This window comes from Pleurotus ostreatus, assembly GCF_014466165.1.
Source record: "Pleurotus ostreatus strain PC9 chromosome Unknown scaffold_8, whole genome shotgun sequence".
Taxonomy (NCBI): Eukaryota; Fungi; Basidiomycota; class Agaricomycetes; order Agaricales; family Pleurotaceae; genus Pleurotus; species Pleurotus ostreatus.
This window is the reverse complement of record NW_023503163.1, coordinates 263846-289445: the sequence shown is the minus strand read 5'-3', so window position 1 is coordinate 289445 and position 25600 is coordinate 263846. Positions and strand designations below refer to the sequence as shown.

The 25600-nt window shown below is 50.0% G+C and overlaps 10 protein-coding genes across 10 annotated transcripts; 5 read left to right on the top strand and 5 right to left on the bottom strand.

The window, feature by feature from the left end:
* Nucleotides 1-273: 273 nt before the first annotated feature.
* On the top strand, nucleotides 274-1739 carry PC9H_010413 (uncharacterized protein; the record flags this gene model as incomplete). Its single annotated transcript, XM_036779906.1, has 14 exons — nucleotides 274-293; nucleotides 357-405; nucleotides 458-472; nucleotides 537-565; nucleotides 615-639; nucleotides 695-776; nucleotides 842-874; nucleotides 931-942; nucleotides 1001-1014; nucleotides 1069-1177; nucleotides 1240-1382; nucleotides 1437-1494; nucleotides 1555-1625; nucleotides 1689-1739. The coding sequence occupies 14 exons, from the start codon at nucleotides 274-276 to the stop codon at nucleotides 1737-1739; spliced, it is 711 nt and encodes a 236-aa protein (XP_036627289.1).
* A 1420-nt stretch (nucleotides 1740-3159) lies between these two features.
* On the bottom strand, nucleotides 3160-5135 carry PC9H_010412 (uncharacterized protein; the record flags this gene model as incomplete). Its single annotated transcript, XM_036779905.1, has 4 exons — nucleotides 3160-4047; nucleotides 4103-4629; nucleotides 4692-4908; nucleotides 4956-5135. The coding sequence occupies 4 exons, from the start codon at nucleotides 5133-5135 to the stop codon at nucleotides 3160-3162; spliced, it is 1812 nt and encodes a 603-aa protein (XP_036627288.1).
* Nucleotides 5136-6244: 1109 nt separating this feature from the next.
* On the bottom strand, nucleotides 6245-6841 carry PC9H_010411 (uncharacterized protein; the record flags this gene model as incomplete). The annotated part of the gene is made up of 3 exons (XM_036779904.1): nucleotides 6245-6292; nucleotides 6350-6508; nucleotides 6575-6841. 3 exons carry the CDS (start codon nucleotides 6839-6841, stop codon nucleotides 6245-6247), a joined length of 474 nt encoding a protein of 157 aa, XP_036627287.1.
* Nucleotides 6842-9520: 2679 nt separating this feature from the next.
* Nucleotides 9521-10754, top strand: PC9H_010410 (uncharacterized protein; the record flags this gene model as incomplete). The annotated part of the gene is made up of 2 exons (XM_036779903.1): nucleotides 9521-10408; nucleotides 10458-10754. 2 exons carry the CDS (start codon nucleotides 9521-9523, stop codon nucleotides 10752-10754), a joined length of 1185 nt encoding a protein of 394 aa, XP_036627286.1.
* Nucleotides 10755-11429: 675 nt separating this feature from the next.
* PC9H_010409 (uncharacterized protein) lies at nucleotides 11430-12383 on the top strand (the record flags this gene model as incomplete). The annotated part of the gene is made up of 3 exons (XM_036779902.1): nucleotides 11430-11570; nucleotides 11626-12219; nucleotides 12282-12383. The coding sequence occupies 3 exons, from the start codon at nucleotides 11430-11432 to the stop codon at nucleotides 12381-12383; spliced, it is 837 nt and encodes a 278-aa protein (XP_036627285.1).
* Nucleotides 12384-12704: 321 nt separating this feature from the next.
* PC9H_010408 (uncharacterized protein) lies at nucleotides 12705-13833 on the top strand (the record flags this gene model as incomplete). The annotated part of the gene is made up of 7 exons (XM_036779901.1): nucleotides 12705-12822; nucleotides 12927-13033; nucleotides 13095-13132; nucleotides 13183-13346; nucleotides 13409-13551; nucleotides 13613-13720; nucleotides 13780-13833. 7 exons carry the CDS (start codon nucleotides 12705-12707, stop codon nucleotides 13831-13833), a joined length of 732 nt encoding a protein of 243 aa, XP_036627284.1.
* A 262-nt stretch (nucleotides 13834-14095) lies between these two features.
* Nucleotides 14096-15531, bottom strand: PC9H_010407 (uncharacterized protein; the record flags this gene model as incomplete). The annotated part of the gene is made up of 3 exons (XM_036779900.1): nucleotides 14096-14496; nucleotides 14552-14735; nucleotides 14791-15531. The coding sequence occupies 3 exons, from the start codon at nucleotides 15529-15531 to the stop codon at nucleotides 14096-14098; spliced, it is 1326 nt and encodes a 441-aa protein (XP_036627283.1).
* Nucleotides 15532-15975: 444 nt separating this feature from the next.
* PC9H_010406 (uncharacterized protein) lies at nucleotides 15976-16909 on the bottom strand (the record flags this gene model as incomplete). Its single annotated transcript, XM_036779899.1, has 3 exons — nucleotides 15976-16592; nucleotides 16641-16773; nucleotides 16844-16909. 3 exons carry the CDS (start codon nucleotides 16907-16909, stop codon nucleotides 15976-15978), a joined length of 816 nt encoding a protein of 271 aa, XP_036627282.1.
* Nucleotides 16910-17376: 467 nt separating this feature from the next.
* On the bottom strand, nucleotides 17377-19101 carry PC9H_010405 (uncharacterized protein; the record flags this gene model as incomplete). The annotated part of the gene is made up of 6 exons (XM_036779898.1): nucleotides 17377-17536; nucleotides 17610-17976; nucleotides 18054-18281; nucleotides 18353-18441; nucleotides 18505-18668; nucleotides 18730-19101. 6 exons carry the CDS (start codon nucleotides 19099-19101, stop codon nucleotides 17377-17379), a joined length of 1380 nt encoding a protein of 459 aa, XP_036627281.1.
* Nucleotides 19102-21319: 2218 nt separating this feature from the next.
* On the top strand, nucleotides 21320-25026 carry CHS1 (Chitin synthase, class 1; the record flags this gene model as incomplete). The annotated part of the gene is made up of 18 exons (XM_036779897.1): nucleotides 21320-21340; nucleotides 21403-22395; nucleotides 22444-22498; nucleotides 22549-22718; nucleotides 22773-22905; nucleotides 22955-23006; nucleotides 23064-23187; nucleotides 23241-23294; nucleotides 23354-23446; nucleotides 23504-23683; nucleotides 23747-23965; nucleotides 24026-24187; nucleotides 24240-24323; nucleotides 24379-24623; nucleotides 24677-24704; nucleotides 24758-24780; nucleotides 24832-24914; nucleotides 24968-25026. 18 exons carry the CDS (start codon nucleotides 21320-21322, stop codon nucleotides 25024-25026), a joined length of 2778 nt encoding a protein of 925 aa, XP_036627280.1.
* Nucleotides 25027-25600: the final 574 nt, after the last annotated feature.

The window sequence follows — 25600 nt, the reverse complement described above, 5'->3', positions numbered from 1 at the left end:
TAAGTAATTTCTCAATCACGACAACGGACATACAAACATGAACTTTGTTTAGAAAGTTGTGGCCTGTCCCGCATGGCGAAGTCACTTTCACCGTTTCACGAACAAATGTGGCTGACATCGAACATCACTTAAAGCACTTCGACATGATGCACGGTGCTCCGAGGCTTCTATCTCCCTCGGTGCTAAATTCGGAGATCCTCTTCGGACCTATAAAGCACGGAGTACGACTATTGTTCAGCCATTGGCCCTAGAAAACACTCACTGAATATTACAATGCCTGGCGTTGGATTACTGTTAGTATTTTCTGTTTTACTATTGGTGTAACCACCGCTGATACATCTTCACTTGACTTATAGGTTTGGGCCCATGCTTATTGGGGTGTACCTCAACACAATCCTTTACGGGGTAGGCATGACGTTCGTAAAAAATCCACCCGAGGCTAATGGGTGATCTGTAGGTTCTTGTTGTGCAGGTATGTTCCGCAAGTTCGATGTCATTTAGTATAGACGCTGTCGCTCACAGCATCCATCACTCAGACATTCATCTACTACCAGACATACAAGAAGTAAGTCCTCTTCATGTTATGTTGCCGCAGACTATCAGACGATGTCTAGTGATAAGCCATGGATCAGATACCTGGTACCATTGATCAAGTCTTTAGCCCTGAGTCCGGTGGCTTACACTCACCTCGTAGATCCTCTACTTGTTCATCTTGGAGACTTTGAACACTGGTTTTGATATCGGAATGATGTACGAACCGCTCATTGTACGCTATGGTTAGTATTCGACGGCTCCCCTCCATCCTACAAGCGAGCGTTCTAATTCAAGTAAACGTTCGCAGCAACACCTCGGGCGACGATTGTGGCTCCCATAAGTGAGGCTTTCTCACATGCATCACATTGGTTTAACGCTGAACCCCTCGGCTATCAGTGCTATCCGCAGGTAAGTTTGCGCCCGCTTCCCACAGAATGGGCCAAAGTCGCTGAAAATACCTGTTTAGACCCCATTGCGACGGTGAGTTAATTACCTAGAGTAATTTATTCATGCTTACGATCACTTTGCCCAAAGGTGATGATATCCACACCCGTTCAATTGTTCATCGCGTGGCGGATCAACATAATCACCAAGTCCAAGCTGACAGCAGGCATCGTTTCCTTCTTCTCGATCTGCGCATTCAGTAAGTCCTCTTCCCCATCCACGCCACATAAAAAGTAGACCCATACTGATCCCCGATCACAGTCGGCGGGATCGCTACGACAATCTCCGTAACACTTATTCCTGAGTATGCAAGACTTCACGAGTTCGACGGGGCCGTAATTACGTGGCTTGCCTCGTCCGCTGCCGCTGACATTGTCATTACTAGCAGCCTTGTAATATCCCTGGTATGCCTCAGCTATAACTTCTATACTTCACTTACAACTGAAGAACGGTCGCAGTATCGCAGGAAGAGCGGTGTCCGAGCCACTGATGATGTGATCAATAGGATCATACGCTGTGTGTATAGCTGTTGCAATCAGTCTTTGCATCGCCAACTGACGGTGCCTGTACCCTTAGTGTCTGTCCAAACTGGCATGATTACAGCTATCTCTGCTGCGGCTGATGTTATCATCTTCCTAGTCGTTCCTGTAAGTTCAACCGTGATCATCTACAAGTTCGATGCACTTACCTGGCATTTCCCTTCGCAATAGAACACCACTCTGTATGCCAATGTTGTGTTCTACCAGACTACTCGAGACTGATTCTAGGTGCTGATATAGAAATTTCGTTTGGGATTTTGCTTTGTCGAAGTTGTACACCAACTCCCTGCTTTCGACCCTGAATGCCCGCGCGGGGTGGAACAACCTCACTGGAAGCGACCAACACAATGTCCTCTTCGGAGACGACCACAATAATACGATGATACGAACAACGAGAAGTGTAAGTTATTTCTTTGACTTATGTGCCCGTGAATCTGGTAATTCATTGTTGTCTTAGAGCGAGCGTTCCAAGTCCTCTAACCCGCAGAAGGTGACACATTACTTCTCTACAACTGAAGGCTGAGACTGAGATCACCCTTAGATCATAACCGGTGTCTATGAGCTTGAGCCACATAGTAGTTCTGCTCACAGTAGCTCCGCCCCGGATTCTAATGCAAAGAACGATCGAGATTTGGAGCATGGTATCAATATTACAAGGATCGTACATCGTTTTGAGGATCCCCTTCCAACACATAACAAGGATGGCGCAGATCAGTAACCAGCTCGGAATCGACTCAGCCCATTGATATGGCCTGACGGTTACACCCTTGTAAGTAGTTGGTCTAAGCAACGGAAGAGTAGCTGTTGTCCTTTTGTTTATTGCTGGCAATCAGTATGTGTATACTTGCATAGACATAAGCACAGACTAACACCGCCAGCAACATGATACAACGTAACCTGAGGAGGCATCAGAACAGCGGCGAGCTGTAGGGCAGCCGCACATATGACATTCGCCGCCTCAGCAGCCATAGGAATACTACGGAAAGTTTCCGTCGAGGGGTGAAACGGTACATTGAGATCGGGAATGGGGGTTGACTTCTGCGAGCAAACCGCCTCAAGGATCGAAGCGTTCTGATTGATGAGAACTATTAATTGACGTATAGGGGAGGTATCTGTATAGGACGGTTGAGACATTTGGTCGTCCTTGGGGGTGATTTTGGAAATGAATGAGCCCATAGGGTCTTTATGGCGGAAGGTCATTTGTTTTATTTGCTTTTGGTGACCTCAAGTAAGCCTTCATTCCCATCCCAGTGGTCCTCAATAACCTTAACTGAATAGGGATGCCGTGCCACCCGCGGTTAGGGTCAACAAGCTTGTCGGCAATGGGTACAGTCGAAAGCTTGAGTACATGATTATGGGCGCAGATGTGTAAGTGAGGGCTCAATTACTAGTCCGCTTACACTACGGCGGACCCACGATTTGTCGCATGTTTAGGGACTGTAGGTGTTCAGGTCTAGTGGGACATTCTCGTCGCTTTTCCATGCATTTTGGGCTAATATTCTGTCTGCAAAGTATGTCCATAGCGGGCGGTCTTGCAGTTTGAGGTATTCTTTTACCCGAATTGACAGACTTTGGTATTTCATAGAATGTGGAATGATTTCATATTTGTGGCTTCACGACACATACAAAGAGTACCTATGTATCATCCAAGTCGGCGGAGCCATTCTAAATCATGCTCTCGAGTAATCAAAGCAGACGGCTGCGTGCCAAGAGGCCAAGGAATAACAGTTGATAGGAAAGGGGGATACCGAGCTTCGCCTTCTTTCCCTGCCCAATCGAAATCGATCAACTTGAACGAACCGTTCAAGTACATGATGTTTGGGGTGCGAAGGTCTCCGAACACAAGACCGTTATCATGCAAAACTTTGACGATGTTGCCCACATTGGATTGGACTTTGCAGGCTTGCCATTGGTCGGCAGTAAGACCATTGACTGTGGTGCCGCTGAGGTACTCCATTGCAATTAGGAGCAGACCTGGGCGTCTTGGTTGCACTTGGCCGCAGTGAAACAGCTTCGGAGCCATGCCCATATCAGCAAGAAGCTGATGGGCCTCAACGCAGTACCGCGCTGCGAACTTGACGACGATCAGTTGTCCTTGTTCATCAGTTTTTGAAGGCTCGAGTAAGCATTCCGGACCTTCAACGATTTCCGCGAGAAAGGCGACGCAAGCATTGTCGCGTTCCAGCGGCCGCAGATAGCGAAAGACCACATTCCCAGAAGGAGAAGGGTAAGAGGTGATAGACGGGAAGAAGCGTGGGTGGGATGGTGCTTCCGCCAAGGAAAAAGTAGGTAACTCAGTGTCGTACCACTCACGAAGGCGATGGAGGGCGCGAGCGAGAGAGTAGAACAGCTTGGAGAGCCGAATGCAGCGTTGCTCTTCCAAAGGCGTGCTGAGGCCAAGCCAGGCGAGATCGGTGAGGCGCTGTACGATGCATTTGTGCGTAAGGACTGCACCAAGAACCCCGAACCATGGTCCCCCGATTGCAATAAGGAATGTGGGGCAACAACAACGCTCCCGAATGAAATTATTCTGCATAATTGTCAGTTTGTCATGTAGGACTTCCATACTACTTTTTGGAACTCACTTCAGGAAGACTCCACATACGCTGCATCGAGAAGGATGCTTGTGTGGTAACATCAGTTGATCCCTCGCCATACTCGTTTTTATACTCTTCAATGCAAATGGCCGCGGCCTGGCTCGTTGTCTTGAGGAGGACGTGAAGGCCTGTAGCGTCTGGAGCCGTGCCGTCAGAGTTTGTTACTCTTGCTAAGGCGCAATCCATCACATCGTTGAGAGGTCCCTGTAGCTTCGTCCTACGGGTTTCTTCCGCATTGTAAATCGCGGAGGCGAGATCCATCAGCTTTGCCACTTTGGGGATGAGTTTCTTTGGGACCTCCAGGGTGGGGTCGGCAATGTCAGCCAGAAACTGAGAGAATGCGGGATTGTAGAGCTCTACAGGGGGTGCCGTAGTGTTGGCAGGGTCACGGAAATCATATCTACCATCCAACAACAAGGTCTCCTTCGTAGCCTGGTTCCGACGATAATTGGCGGACTTGGAGATCTCGCTAGGCGTTTGGCTTCTACGAGACTGTGCAATGGTAGTGTTATAAACTTGACAACCAATTCGACAGTCAACAGATGACACGGAGCAGATACAGCGAACCACCACATACCATTGCGTAACTCTGTAAGTACATCTTTCTCCTCGGTATTGTGGGTTGTAGGCTGGATCGTAGAGTTGACGGAGATGATTCCATGATAGTATTTATCCTGTTCTTGTAATCGAGGTAGAAGTGAGGACAATTCAGTGTCATCATGGAGATAATCGGCGATTTCGTGTAGGTCTGCGGGAAACGTGTATGGAGGACGGGTCTCCCGGGATATACGTACCTAGTATTATCAGAAAACGCTCAGAGGCATCAATGGCGATCACTTACCTCCTTCTTGAACTTGTAGATCTCCCATTCACATGGTGCAGACGACATGGCGTAATAGTCGTTGAACTGGCGGAAGAATTGCAATGCAAGTTCAGATACAGACAGCTCAGGATCCGCTCTGAGATGGATTGCTCTCGTCGAAGGCTTTTCCCGGCAAAGGAAGAAGAAAGACTTTGACATGTTGGTTGGTGGTGAAACGTGTGATGGCCGTTCAGAATAAAGTGGCGCATTGGAATCAAAGATCATGTGACCGGCGGCGGTGCTCAGTCGCAAGACAAAATTTGAACAAATTACTGGAGCGAACAGTCCTACAGTCGAGGACAATCAAACACATCAAATAAATATTGACCATTAATTTTACCCCAGGAATTGTTTTAGAATGATAATAGGCATCTATTAGAATATATCCCGCGTGGTCCGAGTGAATTCTATCGAGCCGTTCATTGGCCGAAAAACAGTGAACCCTCAAAATTTTGGCCACACGCAAAAAAAAAGATGGGTGAAATTTGAATAAGCCATTTTATAGTACTCCTCAAGCTAGACATTTTACAGTATAAATAATTGATATCTAACGAGCGGGTGAGGCAGAAAACAATTAACAAACTTGCTCACGTGAGATAAGGACCCCTGGGCGTCTCCTCTTGGCGCTATCACGTTATCGGCGCAGCTGTGTCATCCCCACCGTTGGATATCAATGAAACGATGTGGAAGGCCTCCAAGGCCTCGAAGAATGATATAACCGGCCTCTACATTACACTGCAACTCACAAAGTCTTAAATATGACATATAGTATGTAAATACTGGGTCCCAGTCATCGCGGTTGGCGCGACTAGCGATAGAATCTTTAGTTCATCATTAAATTGACTCAAAAGTTGCTCAAAAGGGTAGTATATGTTTCAAAAAATTCCCAAAAAAAATTGGCCACATCAAATACTCGTGGGAAAAACTTCGGACATCGTTTTTTGAGCTCTTTCAGGTTGTCTGGTCCTGAATCTGAACACGGTTTGGTCCCAAAATTTCTCAATCTGTCTCGATCATATTTGATGTGTTTGATTGTCCTCGACTGTAGTCAACGATAAAACCTCAGCGCGAGAACTCAGTAGCTCACTATAGGTATTAGGGGATCACATATCCGAGGGTTGTGTACGATTCAAATAGGCCCATGATTGGTACAAGATTCAATATATCAATAACTGATTGTTCATAGCTACAAAAACTAACCAAACTACGCGAAGACAGCTTTGGTAAATCTCAGTGACAATGACAGAGGCACGAGGCTTGTCGGCACTTTAGAGGCTGAGGTTGATGGGAACGCAGCCAAGCGCAATTAGTCCATTCTAAACGAGACAAGCAGTCAGAGTCCGATTCTCTCCGGCATAAGATTGTGGGCTCACGAAAGAATTGTTTTCGCAACAGACGGCTTGCGAGCTGCAGGAAGTACCACCGACACCGATAGCGGTGATGGGCGAGCAATCGCCACCTATAAACACATCAAGGTTGCTGAGGACTATGCCGAGTAGACCGAGGAGAGCGGCGCCGCCGGCGGAATCAGCCTGACAATTGTCCCAAGATGATGCATGAGCAGCGGTACCGACAAAATAAAATCAATACTTATGTACCTTCTGGACACTTTTGCAGCATTGGACATCGCCGGCGTTGCACCCCGAGGCGGGAATAGCAGTTGCAGTCACAGTTGCTGTCTGCAATAAAATGATTACATTCAGTACTTGTTCTGTGAACATCGTACGGCTGCAACTAACCTTGGTAACAGTCACAGTCTTTGGCGGGGTCGCAGTCTTGGTCGGGGGTGCACCTCCGGGCATGGCGGCCGCAAAGATCGTGGATGCAACGATTGCGAAGAACAACGAAGAGGTGCTGGAGAACATTCTGGTAGGTGATTATTTGCTGTTGGGGTGGTAGTTACACTTGTGAGTTTAACTGAAGAAACTTGGTACGAACGAGGGCTTTTATACATTTGGGCAACGCGATTCATGCCGAAGCAGCGAGCTATACCATAGCCTATAAGCTCCAACTTCCGTCCTGGTATGACGAGGTGCATTGGGCAGGAGGATCCGGATTGGCTGTCACCCAATATAGATTTGGTATTCAAGCCAGTGGAGTCGCCAGTTCTCAATGACGGAAGTCGTGATTGGGGGGCTGAAGTGCGAAGTGGCGTATATACGCCGTCAATGAGCAAGTTCGAAGGCCGATAGTGGGCAGTGTCTTCAAAACGAAGTGGCCTAGGTATCTGAACTCGTAGATAGCAATATCGATGGTCAGCCATCAATGAGACCGCAGATGCGAAGTGCCAGAAAGCGAGAGCACGAAGCTGCAATGCTCCAATCAAAGACAAGCCTAATGTCATGACCAAGATGATCTCCTTGCTTCTAATTGATAGGCAGCTGTCTTCTGAGGCATCTAATTGCTAGACAAGCGGCCAAGCGTCGAGAACACATATCAAAGAGGAGCAGCATATGCTATTGGCTCGCCCGAGAGTAGCTTTCACGATGCAGGGCAGCAACATGCATCGCGTAAATAGAAGCGGATCGATCCGCACGGAGCGCGAAAGGGTCCCTCTGGGCTAAGATATGCTCATCCGGCCATCCACTGTCCGGGTGGGAGCAGACAATGAGCTAAGGTCCATCAGTAGAATAGAGTCAGAGGCAGGGAAACCCCACCACACAGAATGGCCCGTTAGTATCATTCAGAGCCCTTGAATTGCAGTGCAATGGTAATTCACGCTTGTCTCTTCCGCTTCTGACTGCCTGTGGAGCTGAGAGAGTAAGAGATTGCCATTAAGAACGAGAGAGAAGACCCCAGAAGATGAATGCCTAACACAAGTCTAGCCGGCCAGAAGGGCGGCTAGAACATCGCAAGTTTCATGCTTTCAATACGGAATCTGGAGACAGTGGGATAATCGGTGATCAGTCGGGGCAAGATGGAAAATCAAGATGTACGTACGCCAACACGGGAGATGCGAGAGTTTTGAGGAGTCTCATTCAGTGGGTGAGCATAAGCTATATATAGTTCACCGTCACGGCTGCCCGACCAATGGTACTGTCAGAACACATCTTCATAGACCAGACATGAAAAGAAGCATGAACGTAACATCACCGAACTCAATTGAAGTGAGCTTTTGAACTCCGGGCGATCAGACTGTGGACGTAAGGCCGAGCCATGGCAAAGATAAAGAGAGCGTACCACTGGCACACCTAGTCCTCTGTGTAGGCGAGGCCGACGTAGGAGATAAGGAACAGTACGGTAACCCCTACGGAACAAAATATGCAGCGGTTGGTTAAATCGGTGGATCCAGATAGTCGGCACATAAAGATCGCAGTGTTGCATCCGAGAAAGCTTCGGGGTGGGTGGGAGCTTGTTCTGTCTGATCGAATCAGTGCTTGTGTCCGAGGTCAGCTTGATAGATTGAAGTTACATCTGCAATTTAGTCGTACAAGGAGACCGGTGCAACGCCCATTGCCGGAGAGGAGTTGAAGGTATTACTGTTACAGTGTCCTCATGTGCATTCGTCATGAAACCACGTTGTTACGCATTTAAAATTCCGAGGCTGTAGTGCCGTACCGCGGGTAGATACGGGATAGTGAAATGTCATAGAAGTCATAGCAGCGGTAGATCATGGAGTTTGAGCATTAAAATGGAGCGACACGAAGTTGCCGGAGCGTCGAAAGTACGATTGGGTTTGAGGTTTTGGGGTCCATACGAGAGGGCAGCATTAAAGCAGGATTTTTTAGGGGAGTTACAGCGCAGCTGGTGCTCGACGCTGACGGATAGTTGAAATAGATCGGAGCCCTACAAAATACGGGACACAAAATCGCGAACTTTAGACGCATCGCAATTCGCGTAAAGTTATCTGCTCCACCCTAGGCTTTTAGGTGGTGATATGCGACGAGATACTCAGGTTATGTCGACCCCACTGTTGCCATTTCCTAGTTGTAGACGGATAGATACCGACATCCTGAAAATGCAAATAAGACCAGAAGTATTCAAGTTGTGCCAGAAAATTGCCATGAAGGGAAGAAAGATGCCGGAGCCTCTGGGAATGGACGGCAACGCGACGTGTAAAGAGTAGACTTGCCACCATGAAGGTTAGTGTTGAGTCCAATTCCCAAATCAACAGATCGAACTCACCTACAGAGATCCCCGATAAAAATCCCATTTTTGGTATAAACCGGTCGATAAGCGCGTCGTTATTACATCTATCGCGTGGAGACAGCGCAAGGAGAAGGAGGAAAGCAGCGGAGGTGAAAGAACCTACTAAGATCAATGGGGTCAACCGTCTGTGTCAAGACTCAAAGGGGCGCTGAAGTATCCTGGGCGCCTCTTGGCAGCGAAGCCTTTGTGGCAAGCCACAGATCCATGTGCAATTCTTGAGCACAATCCTTCTTTCGTTCTACCACTAGCACCAAAGGGTCCTGGTCCAAAGGTTCGAGGGATACCTCTATAATTGACGATTATTGCGGTGAGTGGCACTTCTATCTGGTATCCAGCCGTTGAGCGCTGAATGATAATCATGAACTCTTGAAGGATTGTTCACTGGGACCGCGACAATGTCCGCTGGGCCGAAGATTGCACTTTGCCCGGACTTGTGCAAGCTCATAGCCCCATGGGTACCGGACGAGACCCTTCCCGCCCTTTGTCTTTCTTCCAAAGCATTCCTACGCCCCGCCCAAGCGCGCTTATTCTATTCATTGTACTTCAGTGACCTCAGTGAGATAGCAGGGTTGTGCCGAGAAATCAATGCTTCCGAACGGCTCGGAGACTACCCCCGGAATCTGTTCATCGTACTTGAAACCTTGGGATCCATCCGGCTGAACAGCGCGGCGCGTATCGCAGCATGGCAAGACGTCGCTCTCGGGCTCAAGCACATGCCCAATTTGAAGACTCTGCTCATTTCCGACGCGGTTCTCGTCAACACGTGGATATTCGAGGACCTGGGGACGCCCCCCTTTCAGTTAAAGAACCTGAAGCTCAGATTCCAGTGGGACCAGCGTTTCGTGGACTTCCTGAGCTCGCAAAAAAGCGTTGTGGCATTGGAGACATCGTGTCCTGACCCATACATCGACCTGTCCGGCTCGTCGCCCGATGGGACCCCGACACACATTATTCTTCCAACGATTCCGGTCGATGCGGATAGCGACGGCTTTCTACCTCATCTAGCGAGGCTGGAAACTCAGCTGTTCATCGCGCAGCAGTTGTTGACGCCCTTTCCCGGACGAAAACACTATCCTCCTCTGACTTACATCCGAATAAACCCAGCGCCAGAGAACGATCGTGCGGTACTGTCGATGTTACCTAACCTATGCTGGGTGCACAAGAGTCTACGCGCTATCAACGTGCAACTGCCTGAAGACGTGGTTTGGAAGGCTATAAATATGATCGCGACAGCAGTACCAACGATACGGTATATCGGAGTGCTACACATCCCAAGCGTCCATGTAAGCAAGCGCCTCTTCCATTTATACCAACTAATCAGCTCGTTCATAGCACCACCGCCTGACTTCAGCCCTCCTACGCCTACCGCATTTGTGGGCCGTTGAGATCGACGTGTCGTCTTGGGAGCCCCAGCCGCCCAATTTATTCGCGCAGCGTGCGTTCGCTGCAACGATGAGGACATACGCTCCGAGCCTGAGGAACGTGATCTTCTGGGTAGGCGAGCAGAAGTGGTTGTGGAAAGTCATGCCTACAGAGGTGGACGCGGATGGCAACGGCGTTGTGGGTGATGGGATGGGAAAATGGGGTTGTCAGCTGGATAATGGGGTCAAGCTATGGGCGGAGGCATAAGCCCGAGTTCGAAAAATATAGCATGGGCCCGCAATCATGCCGCAGGTTGAAAGGCCCCGTAAACGCTGGATCGGTCGGCGGTTAACGTTGTGCTCGACTCGAAGGGTGCAGGAATGCAGCAGCATAATGTGTTCACAATAAGCTCCCCGTCAGTGACATTGAGAAGGTGATTGTGATTGTGAGAATATACGTTCACACGCTGACTCGTATTGCATATTGTTCTGAACTTCTCGAATGGTCCATCCCCAGAAGATCGACTCGCTATCCTCTCGTATACAGGCTGGTCTTCGAGCCTACACTGTGATAGCCCAGTACTGATTGATGAACTAATTACCTAGCGGCGATCCCAATGTCTGAACTACCTCCCGAAATTCTCCGAAGGATTTGATGTAGACAAGAACGATGGTTCCAGGACATTACACCATCTTCTCCTTGTATCTCGACATTGGAACTCACTCGCTTTGCGCAAAATATACCGAGATATATCTTTCTTTAAGGTGGTATTTCAAGAAGACATCATCCAGAAGCTGGAATCTCTGCTTCGTAACACCCAGCACAACCCAGGCTTACAGTTTACCACGTCCTTTGCTTTCGTAGTGCAAGAGCATTCCTTCAATCCTATTCCCCATTAAAATATCAACGATCTTATTGGACGTGCAATCCCCTTCCGCGCCAATGCACGCCACATTCATGTTGCTGAAGGATACCCTCGTCGATGCTCGAATCCTTCAATCACTCTCATCTAGCGCACCTCTGACGCAACCAAGGCTCGCGGAGTGCCGCCTCAGCTCAGACGAATTTCGACAATTCCTGTACGTTCGTCCTACATTAGCTCGACGTATACTCTTCGAAGAAACCACGACCGTCTCAGGACGTTCAGCTTCCGACAGGCGCACTTCCGCGCCTTCTCTACCTCGCGACACCCGTATGGGAGATGGCACCCTTCAAAAATCCTATCCCTTCCCTCTTCTGTCTTAGCATCGACTACATCCCCCCGACGGATATGTCCGTGGATCGAATCAGGGCACTGCAGCAAACGGCTACTTCCTTCGCTTCGATTGCAGCTTGCTCCTTGATCAACTTCCCGTTCGATAACATATCCCATTCATATCTCATTTCCCAAATCTTCAATACCTCTGGTTACGATCATCCCTCGTGCGTTGTGCCTTCCTCCTACAGGTTCACCCGACTCAGTTCCATAGCGATCCTTCAGGATAAGAACTTCAACTACAGCACCCTGTCGACAACCAAAATAAAGTACTTGCAATGCTATTCGCATCGTAAAGTAGCCAAGCTCGTTGGCCACAAGGTGCTTGAAGTTGTCAAAACAATGCTCGTCGTCGATATCGACATACCAGGCTCCATCAGCGCACGGATGTACAACAGCAATGTTCATGATCGAGTGTATACACGTGCTGGCGACTGGATGCATGGTGGAAAGAGGCAGAACGTGCCGTTGATGTTGGTAAATCGGGAGAGTCTGCGCACCCCCTTTCATAACATGACGCTCATGTTTACCGTCTTCAGATCTGTGAAGCCCATAGTGCAGAGAATCACAGAACGACATCTGGTAGTCGTGATATCGATCAGGAGCATGGTGCCTTCTGCAGTATTAGGTCTTATGTATAAAACGTTTATGTGACGGACTCGCTTTCAAGATGGTCTACTCCGTTCGAAAGCGGTAAGGTCTTGCAGTTTTTGCATCTATGTTGCGTCCACTTGGTGGTCTCTGTTTTTGTTTCAATACCTGCATCACACCTGCAAAATTGTGCTTGCAAAATTCGGCCGCGTTTTCCAACTTCCAAGAGATGGTCGGCGCCAAGAGACGCCCGGGATCTATATTTGCTTTAGCGCCCTCCCTGAGCACATCGATCATCTCGCCTTCAGGTTCTTTCACCTAACCTTTTACGCGCTGCACCGTCTGTTCTCTATTTTTTTCCGCTTCAAAGAATGGCATCCCGAAACGAACTCCTCGCCTGGATCAATGATCTCCTTCAGATCAATTACACGAAAGTCGAGCAGTGTGGCTCGGGTGCTGCTTACTGTCAGGTCTTGGACTCTATCTACGGTACGTCGACTGCGTCGTGAATCGCACCACAGGGCACAAGCTGAAGGATTTCTTCTTTCTACCTACGCGACGACCTCGGACGACTACGACACGCGATTCTACAGGCGATCTTCCCATGAACCGCGTCAAGTTCAACGCGAAACATGAATACGAGTTCCTCACCAATTTCAAGGTCATGCAGAACGTGTTCAAGGCCAAGAAAATTGACAAGGCGCGTCTTATTCGAAGTCAACTTCACTGAACGGTATTAATTAAATCTATGCAATATACAGCCTATCCCGGTAGAGAGATTGGTCAAGTGCAAGATGCAGTACGTGTCTTGCTCTTCTGAAGCGATAGCGCTCTGATGGCGTTATTCAGGGATAATCTCGAGTTCTTGCAATGGGTCAAGCGGTTTTGGGATGCCAACTATGGGGGACAAGGCTACGATCCTGTTGCAAGGCGGAAAGGTGCCCCCGCCGATCCACCCGCCACCATTGCACCTCTCGGCCCTTCGACATCTCGCACCGGTCTTTCTGCTGGAGGTACGTCCGGGCCCTCTTCATATAAGTATGTTACGCGTTAGATGCTGATTTTACGCGGATAGCACGAGCAGGCGGCCGAACACCCGTTGGCGGACGTGCCGGAAGTGCTCAACCGGAAGTCGTCCAACAACTTCGCGCTCAAGTACAAGAGATGTCTACCCACCTCGAAGGTCTTGAGAAAGAACGGGACTTCTACTTTGAGAAGGTAATGTGAATTAACCTCCCCCGTCTAACCGAGATACTGAACAAAGCGATCGGGGTGAAAGCTGAGAGATATCGAGATCCTCGCTCAACAACAACTAGAGACGCTGGAGGCCGAAGGAAAGGACGACAATACACTCAGAGAAATACAAAAAATCCTATACTCTACTGAAGTGGGTTCCGAATCGCCTCATGAAGCTATTTAGAGTCTGACTTGCCCTACAATTACCAGGAAGGCTTCGAAGTACCCGAACCTGCAGCCGTCGATGAAGAGGAGACTTTCTGATAGACCAACCCCCCGCGATATCATCTTTCCTTCCATTTGTATCGGTATCGATAACCATACGTTCTTTTCGCTTTACATTACGCTCTTAGCACATGCATATTCCGTCCTTGCTTTCCGTTCCGTCAGACTATCCTTAATATGCATCATAATCAACGTTCGGAAAATATTATGATACTGCGTGAGCCGATTCCAGGCCCGTATATATAGAAGTACATGAAAGAATACAAATGAAATGGTTAAAGGACGTTGTCTCTTGTGCGGGTTAACGCGTAAGCATTGGGTCAAAGTCCACACCTTGGAGCATTTTCAACGATTCTAGATGTTCTTCCAGCCAAGGAACGTACTCCTCCTTTGGGTCGGGCTCGGGATAAATGATCACCGCGTTAAGTACGGCTGGTTCCCGACCACCCGGCCGAGGAAAGACGATGTCGATGCGAAACTCTCTTTCTCCGTTCAGGCGGCGGGTGGCTTCGGGGCTGGGCTCAGTGAGGGCTACGGTCGTAACGAGACCCGTCAGATCAACTCTCAACGATGGGATTGAAGGTTGATATTTCTTGAGCGGCTCGACGATGGCTTTCCAGTGGCGAAGGATTGTCTCTCGGACAAAGGACTTGATATACCTAGTGTCTATGGGCGCGAGACGTAGCGAGGCGAAAGGTTCAACTGCGGGATCAAGGGTTACTCAAGGCGGCTGCAGGACCACGAGAAAGGTACCTACCTTCGTAAGGGATTAAGAATTCTCCTTCTCTACACACCTCGTGGTGGGGAGGAAAATCGAATCGGAGCGGGTGTTTATTAGGACCATGGCCATCCCAGTCACTTGATTGGCATTGTTGGCTGCAGTAGTAGACATCTCGACACCCCCCACAGACGTAGTTGACAAGCCTTGAATCTGTCATACACTGTCCGTTGAAAATCAGAACGCAAATACGGGGTTTAGAACAACAGCAAGCGGACCCATCGACAGTACCATCTAGGACTCATTTGTTGAACACTGGTATACTTCCCGCGATGCCGGGCGATTTGTACCAGCTGCGCCCATGATGCGTCTATACTGACCAAATGATCGAGGTCCAAATTTGGTAGCCAATCGAGCTGAGCATTAACGGCGACGCAGACGCGGTAATAGAAAAGGTAAGGCAAGAGAACCTTTCTGAGGAGGGTCGCCGATATCTCTGGGCATTGATTAGGCCAGATGTTGCGAGCGCTAGCCAATACCCTGATTAAGCCATTGTTCATGGCGAGGTGAACCCACGTAGGTCCACGAGGGTCGTAATGAATCGCCAGCAACACAGTCATGGCGCAGATGAAGGCACGGTATGCTTGAGGAGACAATCGACCGGGTATGGCTGGGAAGGACATCAATCTGAGCCTGGTGACGATGCCGACAGACCAGTGAGTCAACGTGTGCGTTGCATCCAGAGGGTGATAATAGCTGGAGGCCGGGGGACCTCGGATATCTCGAAGGCACATCACTAGATCGCGATGAAGAAGTGTCCCGGGTACCTCGTCAAATTGCTGGATCAAAAACTCCAGCATGGCGCACGGGGAGGCGATGTACGCCTTCATGTTGAGACTTGGATTCCATTGTCTGACGCCGAACGCGATGTATTGTAAGACGGATGCGGCGTCGGTGTGGCGCAATGCGAGTGCCGCTGGATCCGAAGATTCCGCAGAAACGAATTTGCTGAAGACCATATCGTCGATCTTCTCGATATTTTTTGCAAGTGTTCAGCGTCTTCGCGGCGGGGGCGCGGTGGATGAGAAGTAGTGCAGATCAGCCTCTCTTTCCGACATTTTTATACCTCTGGCTACAGGCCACAAGGCCCAACTCATTTTCACTTCGTCCACGACGAGGTCCAATCATATCGTACTGACCTAGAAAGGAAACATCAACATCTGCAAAGCAAGCCGCCCCGGTCACAGCATCCATTGTACCATCCCTGTACCAAGGGTCGTAACGCGTTGTTTGAACTACGAAGCGCTCTTGTGACGTAGACTCCTGTGATTATCTGGTCTTCCCCAAGTTCATTGTTCTGGTGCTAAGTGCTTCAGCCTGAGGGTCGTAGTTTGGGGTCGTAGATTATGCTTGATTTAGTTCTGTCTTCGGTCACGAGATTGAGTGGCGACTGGTAAGCACAATCAATCAGATTTCCTCGACGGCAGTGATACAGGTAAAGAGTTCCGGCTAAGACCTTTCTCAATCATATCCCCATCAAACGGATCCTTCCCCCAGTACATCCACATTTGAAATCCAAGGATACAATTCAGCGCCAATGCCAACGCGAACCCAGCAGCCACAAGAGGGTCCCCAACCTCTGTCGCCGTGGTGAACAGTCTCGCGAGGCATCCTGCTATTTGAGAGAGCACCGCAAACGCCGAGAGCTGGCCCGTCGACTGTGAGCGCATGTTCTGTCGGATTTGGGGCAGCTTCGACGCTACTGAGATGGGGAGAGTTGATATCTGGAGATAGGCGAGGAAAGATATGGGGACCGTGATCAAGACCGTGGCAGTGACAGCTGTCGCCAGCGCAGCTGTTGCGAGCCGCGAGGAAGGAGACTGGGAAAGAGTTTTGTGTGAGGCATACAAAATGACGAGGAAAGTGATGATGATGTTCTGGATGGTCAAGAAGAAATTCTCGCCGTACGTGGAGAAGGGAAATCTGTTTCTAAACGAATAAGTAGTCTGAATGGCGTACGCCAGTGTTTCGAGGACGTATGACTCCAGCGAGAGGCCACGAGCAGAGCGTGCCTTTACAACTAGTCTCCCTTGAGTTCATAACCCCGTGTAACATTTCAAGTACTCACTTAGAAGTAACTGCGGTACTTTCATGATTGAACCACCAACCACAATGCCAATCCCAAGCCCCTTAGAAAGCGAGAGTTTGAGGCATGGCACGTCGCCCACATTCAGATTCTCTACAAGAGAAACGTAACATGTCTACGAGGCAAAGCCAGTGAAATGAGCGCCGTACAAGGAAGGGGGGAGGCAGAACACCGAGAAAACGCACCTCTCCGATGGCTCCTACGCCAAGATCCCTTACAAACCACGGGAGATTCCTTGTGAGAGAAGTCATTTACACGAAGTCCATCACGAAACCGCAAATTAGCGTTGGAAGTATGAAATGAAGCGGGCAACTGGCAGTAGTGGCTGTGCTGAATTTGTGAGCACGTGCTCAACGACTCCTAGAATCTCCTAGTCAATCCCTAGAAGTGCATTACATCTAGAAGGACACGCATTCGTGAGAGGGGGTAGCACTTTGATGAAGAATGCTAGATAGTTTAGCAGTGTACTAGTGATATTCTCATATGGCGACGTGGTGGCACCCCGAGATTCTGATACCAAGTGAGTGAAGGTCATCTAATACAAACAATTATACAGCTACAATGTCCTTGATAAGTGATGCGAGTGTCATGCTATGCTATGTAGTATGCTATGATTTAATTATACGAGTATTGATATGTGATACGTTGCAAATTAATGTAGATTGTGGTCCGGGGTCGTGTCGCAGCCATGATGAATGTGAGGTGAGATGGGTTGATACTATACACGGGCGAGAAAATTGGTGTTGATTCGGAGCTTAGACCACAGGATGAGGAAGGAGCCAATGATGATGGCTGATCCAGCGAAGGTTGCCATTGGGACGTACGATCCCCGACCCCTTGTCAACAGGAATCCCCCGATGGGGCCACCGAGGAGGGATCTAACAAGATATGATTGAGTCAATATTGTGCCTCTTCTAAGTCACAGTTCGCCGTGCTGAGGCATCGACTCACGGGAACGATATCACTGTATACAGAGTCCCGATCCTCGTCCCGATCTCGTTCATTTCTGATATCTGCGCGACGCAGGGCGTGATGAGGGAGATGAAGGCGCCTGAGAAGAAGCCATACACGGCGGCGAAAAACATGAGGGCGATGATCTCGTGCGTGAAGAGCCAGATCGAGACGCACGACAGGCCGGCGAGGAACGCGGATGGGGCGAGGAGGTTGAAGCGACCTAGGGCATCAGACAGGTACGCTGGGGCGATGCGCCCGAGGACCCCACCACCGTTGAGGACTGCGAGCACGTAGAATGAGAGGTGTGTAGATATGCCGATGGCGTGCGCAAATTCCGCAAGATAGAAGAATGGAATGAATAGACCTGTCGAAATGGAGGGTGAGCGGCGGCGTGAACGTGAAAACCAAGTGGAATGGAAGTGGAAGGACTATGTTACGTACCGAGGGCGACGAAACAGCCTCCAGCCGTCAGGAGGATGAATTGCAGGTCGTTGAACCCAGCGAAGTTGAAGGCGGTGGCTTTCGGTCGGGTGGGAGGTACACGCGAGTTCACTGTCAACACGGCGACAACGCAGCACGCAGCGCCGATGAATCCAGCGATGCGGACAGCCCATCCGAAACCAACTTTATCGAAAAGTTGTCGTAACAAGATGGGGTAGACGACGCCCCCTGTCAAACAATACTTTGATGTCAGCAGGTGATACATCGCATTTATGAAAATAGATGATACGGGTACTGACCCAAACTTGATCCAGCGGCAGCGATTCCCAGGGCCGTTGCGCGAAGCTTGAGAAAATGTGTCGACACGCTCGCCATGCATGGATAGAATCTGCAATCAAAACACTGATTAATTCTGCTGAACGATGGAGTGTGATTTCACATTGCGACGTACAGCATGCCGACACCAAGTCCAAACACGATGCCTTGACAAAGAACGTACTGATAGAATTGGGTTGAGATGCTAGTCATCATCAAGCTAAAAAGGTAGAGAATCGTTCCGATGATCATCAACGCCGTGGGACCGTACGAATCATACAGCCGCCCAACTGGGCCACCCTGTCGTACGAGGAAGACGAGTTCAATAACAATCCTAGGAGACAGCACAGTAGAGACTCACAGCGAAGAAGAACATCCACAGCTGCAAAGACCCAATCCACGATATAGTCGAAGGGGGAAGATGCTGCAATTGGTGGCTCGAGTACCATGCTTGGAAGGTACCAAAAGCGTTCATAAGCCCAAAGGTCGCGAACAATGCCAGTGACGCGCCAAGGACAGACAGCCAGGCCCGGACACCGCCATCGGTGGTTTCGCAGGGCGGGAAGAGGGTGACAGTGGGATCTGGGAGAGAGTTGGTGAGGGTGATTGTGGAGGACTGGGGGATGCTTCCGATCTTCAGGCAACCGGCGGTGTGGCACGAGAGGCTGCGCTTCGCCTCGAGGGCGTCGTCGGACGAGGTGTCAGAGGGACTTTGCTGCGCGGCAGAAGGCATCTACGGCCGCTAGGGGCCCGTTTGAGGCAAGGGAATGTAGGGAAACGACGAGGTCGAGGTAGCGGAGGAGCTTTAAGGGGAGGACAACCGGAAGTGTCAGTCCACTGGCAGATATTTAAGCTAGGAGACACATACCACACTTCCACGGAGAGACCATCATTATTTTGAGTCAATAATGTGAATGATTGACTTGGGTTTCCGAGTATATCACTGCCCTAGGGGAGACGTGTGGTCCGTTGAGCCCGGGCTGTGGTCCCTAACAAGCTAGAGCTAGACGGAGGCATGGGAAGGAACTTGGGGGTGACTCCGAGTATAGGCTCCCGCCGCAATTCCAATAACAATTGCTGTGCCGTATCTGTATCAGCGAATTGATGGCGACGAACAGTACCCAAGTTGCGCGTGGGATCGTGTCAGAACCTCGGCACCTTGTGCTTAATGCCAATGCAGTGGATGATTAACTGCACCACAGTGGGAAGTCTCCTGATGGTTCCGCTAGATATCATTTGATGCCGTGGCCATCCCGCTGATGGTGAACCAGAACAAGTGGTGAGTGCCTATGCCACCTCCTTAGCCGCGTCCCTTGGATCTTCGAAGGTCGCTGCAGGAGCGGTGGCGGTACACAATCGTTCCGTGCACAACAAGGCCGACATCCTAGGGCCCGATGTGGAAGGACCTTGAGTGCACTATTCAGGTATTCGGATATTTAGATCGTAGAAGTTGAATGTACTGACCCTTGCTAAGTAGCTGCGGCTCACAGAGCGGGTTGCGACACACGTGTCTTCCCTTCTTCCATTTCCAGTTTCTTGTTTCTTGGGAAGCTTAACAGCCGTCGGTCACAAGCAGTCTGACTCGGTGAGCTGTATAGATAATGGGTATAGCTTTCTGGTCATGGGGCCGTCCCGTCGTTCGCCCGTCATTGTCAAGGACTTCCAGGGCATAGCGCCCTTGGACGTTGGGGTCAGGCGGTGCTTATCCCCAGACGTTGATGATTGGCAAAGCGAGCGCTCAGATAGCCGCGGTAACCCCGATTAGTGTCGATGAAGGCTCGATCCCGCTTGAAGGGACGAAATGTCTGAAATACGGAGATAATTGACTCGGACTTGAAGAGCTCTGGGGGCCGTTTGTGTGCTATCCTACGGCTACACTTCAACCCTTCAACGCTTCTCTCCATAAATGAACGCGCAGCTCCGTTGTCCTCCGGCCACAGATATTCAGTGTCAAGTCCTGAAGCCGGTATACACGGAGGACAATGACGGGATAGTAGCATACCTACCAGCGAAGTTAGTGTGGCCCGCTCGGGTGGCACATTGGCACGTAATTTCACCGATCGTGATATAGAGGTGCCCAAGATGAAAGCAATCCTGCCCAGATACTGAGACGACCTCGCAAATCCACCCATGGACCGCACTCTCGAGTGATTTTCGAAATTCAGAGCCCTTTCGAAGACATATAGATGGCAATTATTCGAGAAAGTTGAAGATACATACCTCAATGGATGCGTGACGATGATGGACAATGCGTACATTGCTATATAGCTATCAACTGTTTCGAGGGCGAGCAGCGTTAGTCCGAAGCATTCCGAGGTCGCGGGGGGAACGCTTCAAGTCCTCCATCCTTGTCCTTGTGGGCGAGTCTACCAAGAAAAGAGCGTTGGAGTTGCTATGGATCGTCAAGCTGAGGCTGGACGCGTCCTTCCGATGAAACATGGAGGTTTGGGCTACGGCGCAGCGCCCGCCGACCTAATTTCTTGCAATGTCATGGAGTGACTGTCAGCGTCCATGGATGCCTGAGTCCTGAGATCTTAGAGCTCAACCGACCTGATCTTGTTTATGTATTATCGTCAAGTTCCCTCGCCAACATGGCCGTGGTGATCGTTTCATGCGCTGCGCCGCAGTGCTGAGCGAACACTGAACGGTGAATTTTTCGCTGGTGGATTTCGAAGGTAATTCGTATGCGTTTTGTGGCATGTTATGAGGTATACATTGAGTCCGCGCAACGGGGAACTTGGTCACATATTGAAAGTTCAGGAATCAGGGCTGCTCAGGAGTGGTGACAACGAGTTGATTGCGGGCGGGAAGGCACAGAAGTCCGGCGCCTAAGCGCCATCAATACATCACAGCCTTTCCTTTTCCTTTCCTCAGAACAGCCACCGCGGGACCTACAACTGAAAAAGCAGAAGTTGAGGGGTCCTTAGCACTTTCAACCTTGACGAGCAGAGATGTCGAGATATCCCCCAGACGTGAGTGGCTTTTTGGTTCATCAAGCCGGAAACTCACTGCGTTGTTGGTCTTTCCTGAATAGGCGGACGAGGCCCAGCGAGGGCGTTACAATGATGGGTATAACCCAAATCCGAGTCCATATACGTTGACGACGACGCCGAACCAGTATGAGCGGTTCGATGCACCGTACTCGCTTCCCGACCCGTTTGCGAACCCGAGCTACGCGACCCCGCCCCCGACGCAGCCAGGAGGTTACCATTCACCGCCTCCGCAATTGGATCCTTACGGCGCCCCTCTTCATCCTCACTCTCCTCCTCCGAATCCGTACGGCGCACCATCTCACCCTCATTCGCCGCCTCCATCCATGCAACCTGAGTATGCTCCGTTCAGTCACCCCCCACCACCACCGCCTGCCCTCCCCCCTGCGCAGCCGCAGCGGTATGAGCTTCACGACGATCACGAGGATGGATTGGATACTGGTGACATACCCCTGCTCAGACGGGATCCAAGTTACACCTCTGGGGTCAACATGCCTGTCCCCGGTGCTTATGGGGATGACCCTCTCACTTCGGACGATCGTTCAGAAAACAATATTCGCTATGGGCGCATTCCACAGCGAGTACCTCGTCGGTACAAGACGATCAAGAAAGTCGAGCTCTTTCACGGAAATTTCGTCCTCGATTCCGCCGTGCCCACTAAGCTCCTAAACATGTGTCCCAAGCGGACGGAGAGGGAGTTCACTCATATGAGATATTCGGCGGCTACTTGCGATCCCAACGACTTCAAGGACTCGGGTTTCACGCTGAGACAGGTGCACTACGATCCACCGCGGCGGACGGAGTTGTTCATTGTGATGACCATGTACAACGAGGACGAGGAATTGTTCTGTAGGACCATGCATGGTGTCATCAAGAACGTGATGCACTTGTGCAAACGTGACAGGAGTAAGACGTGGGGGGAAGGTGGATGGCAGAAGGTTGTAGTATGTATTGTGAGCGATGGACGATCCAAGATCAACAGTAGGACACTCAGTGTGATCGCGGCTATGGGTTGTTACCAGGAGGGCATAGCCAAGGTGAGCTCTAATCGCTGGGACTCGTCATGAAAGCTCACCCTCTTGCAGAACGCCGTCAACAACAAAGCAGTCACCGCCCACATATACGAGTATACAACCCAAAGTATGTACGCTCGGATCCTCCCCTCGGTCATTTGCTAAGCACTGTTGTAGTCTCTGTAAACCCCTCACTCAAGATCGAAGGCGCGGAAAAGGGCATTATCCCCGTGCAGATCTTGTTCTGCCTGAAGGAGGTGAACCAGAAGAAAATCAACTCGCATCGGTGGTTCTTCAATGCCTTTGGACCTATCCTGCAACCCAACGTCTGCGTGCTGCTGGATGTTGTAAGTCTTGCCGAGTCCTCTGACATCCGGGTCTCTGCTGACGCAGTTTGAAAGGGTACCATGCCTGGACCAACGAGTATCTACCATTTGTGGAAGGCGTTCGACATCAACTCGAATGTCGGCGGTGCTTGTGGAGAGATCGTCGCCCTGAAGGGTAAATACGGGCAGAACCTCCTCAACCCTCTAGGTATGCTTCGTGTTCTCGACCGTGGTCAGCCCTGTACTCATTCTTGTAGTCGCTGCGCAGAACTTCGAATACAAGATGAGCAACATCCTCGATAAACCTCTGTTCGTTCAACCCTTAACTCCGTTCTGAATGCGGAGCGCTGAAGGCGACATTTACAGGGAATCGGTTTTTGGCTATATCACTGTGCTCCCCGGTGCTTTCAGCGCCTACCGGTACATTGCTTTGCAGAACGACTCCGTGGGGGAGGGGCCACTGCAGAAATACTTCTTGGGCGAGAAGATGGTGCGTTGTCATCCGTGCCTATTTGACCGTCAGACTGACCAGGCATCTAACAGCACGGTGCTGGTGCCGACATCTTCACAGCAAATATGTACCTTGCTGAGGATCGTGTAAGTGCCATCAGCTATACCACCCTTCAGCAATGTCGTTGCTAACACGATTGACGTAGATCCTCTGCTGGGAGTTGGTATCAAAGCGCGGCGGTTCGTGGATTCTCCACTATGTCAAATCGGCGTATGCAGTAACGGATGTACCCGATCAAGTGAGACTTTCACGCCTACTTTCTTCCACTTGCCTCATAACATCCACTGTGCAATAGGTACCGGAACTGATCTCACAACGACGTCGTTGGCTGAACGGCTCGTTCTTCGCCGCGGTCCACTCCACCTGGCACTTCTATTATATCTATCGCTCGGCACACAGCTTCCTCCGGAAATTCTGGATACACGTCGAGATGTTCTACCAGCTTTTCAACTTGATCTTCAGTTGGTTCGCTTTGGTGCGCTCTTTCCTCCCCATCCGATGTCCATGCGCTTTGTCCTAATGCCTATACGTTGTGCAGGCCAACTACTATATCGCATTCGTTATCTTGTCTACATCTTTGGAGCAGGCTGATTTCAACCTGAAGGGGATCAACGTCGCTAACATCATACTGAACTACTTCTACCTCGGTCTCCTCATCCTGTGCTTCCTCCTCTCGCTGGGTAATCGACCGCAGGGGAGTAAGTGGGGATACACTGCAGCCTTCGTCGGCTTCGGTGTTATCACTATTTATATGACAGTGAGTGAACATTGTCCCGACTTCCTCTGTTCATATGCTGAGAGTATGTGGGTCGGATAGACTGCGGCGTTCCTACTAGCGATCAAGAGTATACAGAACTTGGCCAAGGAGGATCCGGACGGTCTGCAAGTCGATGACCTATTCTCGAACATCATCTTTCGGAATATCATTCTGTCGTTAGCCGCGACGTATGGATTGTATCTCGTTGCGTCGTTGATATTCGTACGTGGTTTATATATTCAAGGAAGTTTACTCTGACCTTGCGACCTTTTAGTTTGAGCCGTGGCATATGATCACGTCTTTCATCCAATATCTACTGATGGCCCCGTCATATATCGCCGTTCTCAACGTCTACGCTGTGAGTACTTCCTTCGCCCACGAGCGATGCACCATTTGACATCGCCTGCTTCCAGTTCGCAAACGTCCACGATGTCTCATGGGGTACCAAGGGAGACAATAAACCCTCGACGGACCTGGGTGTCGTCACTACAGGAAAGAACAAGAATGAAGTCGAGGTGAACGTTCCCACGGCAGAAACCGACATCAACGCTGCATACGAAGATGCCATCCAATTGCTATCTTCGAAGCCGCCTAAAGTCGAGTCCAAGCCGGATGCTGCAACACAACAAGAAGATTACTACCGAACCTTCAGGACAAAGTACGTTTCGGTTCTAGACGTCATTCTTGTCGGCTCCTGACCGTTACTTGCAGTGTGTTGCTTGCTTGGACACTGAGCAATGTAAGTCGTTGTAAAAAGTTCTTCGTTTCTTTACCTAAGTCATCAAATAATAGGGACTTCTTGCCGCAATTATTGTGTAAGTTTCCCCACCATTACCCATATCACCCATACTTATCCTCGCATGCAGGACTACGACTAATAAGGACAGTAACAATGCTGGTGTCAAGGGGTATATGGCATTCCTCCTCTACTCTGTTGCTGGTCTAGCTTGTGAGTACCGTCAAATTCCCTTGATATTGAAGGCCACTGACCCCATATCACAGTTGTTCGCTTTGTTGGCTCGACTGTTTACATGGTCATTCGGTTATTCGCTGGTGAATAGATCACTCTTATAGAACATCTATCTTTGTATTACTTTACATGGCATCTGTGAGCTATTCCGTATGATATATTTGTGGACAGTTTCAATAACCAGTTGTGTTTTCTGCTTCTATTCATCTATGTAATTCAATGGACTTGCCCGATTTGCAGAGGAAGCAGAGTGCGACAGACTGGGTTCTGGGGCTGTATATCGAGATCGACGTAGAGAATGAGGTATCGTGCACAGAAATAACTATATCCCGCATGTCGTCGGCGTAGTCTCTGGCGAAGAAACTATCTGTTTACTATCTCTCCAGCAAGGAAGTTTGCGGCCAGGGGCATTGTGGCCATCGTGACTCGTGCGTGTGCGCGTGAGGCCTCCCCCAAGTGATGCAAGAGGGACATCGATACGAAAATATGCACCCACCACAGCAGGTTTCGAAAGTGGGTTCCCCGTGCCGCGCGAAGAACACAGGTTTAGATGGGACTCTGATGCACAACTTCGCCGCCGGGGTAATAGACCTAAATTGAGGATCATAGACAACCAAGACTCAGCGCTCAGCACCGGGCTGGATACGAAGGGATGAAGGACGACA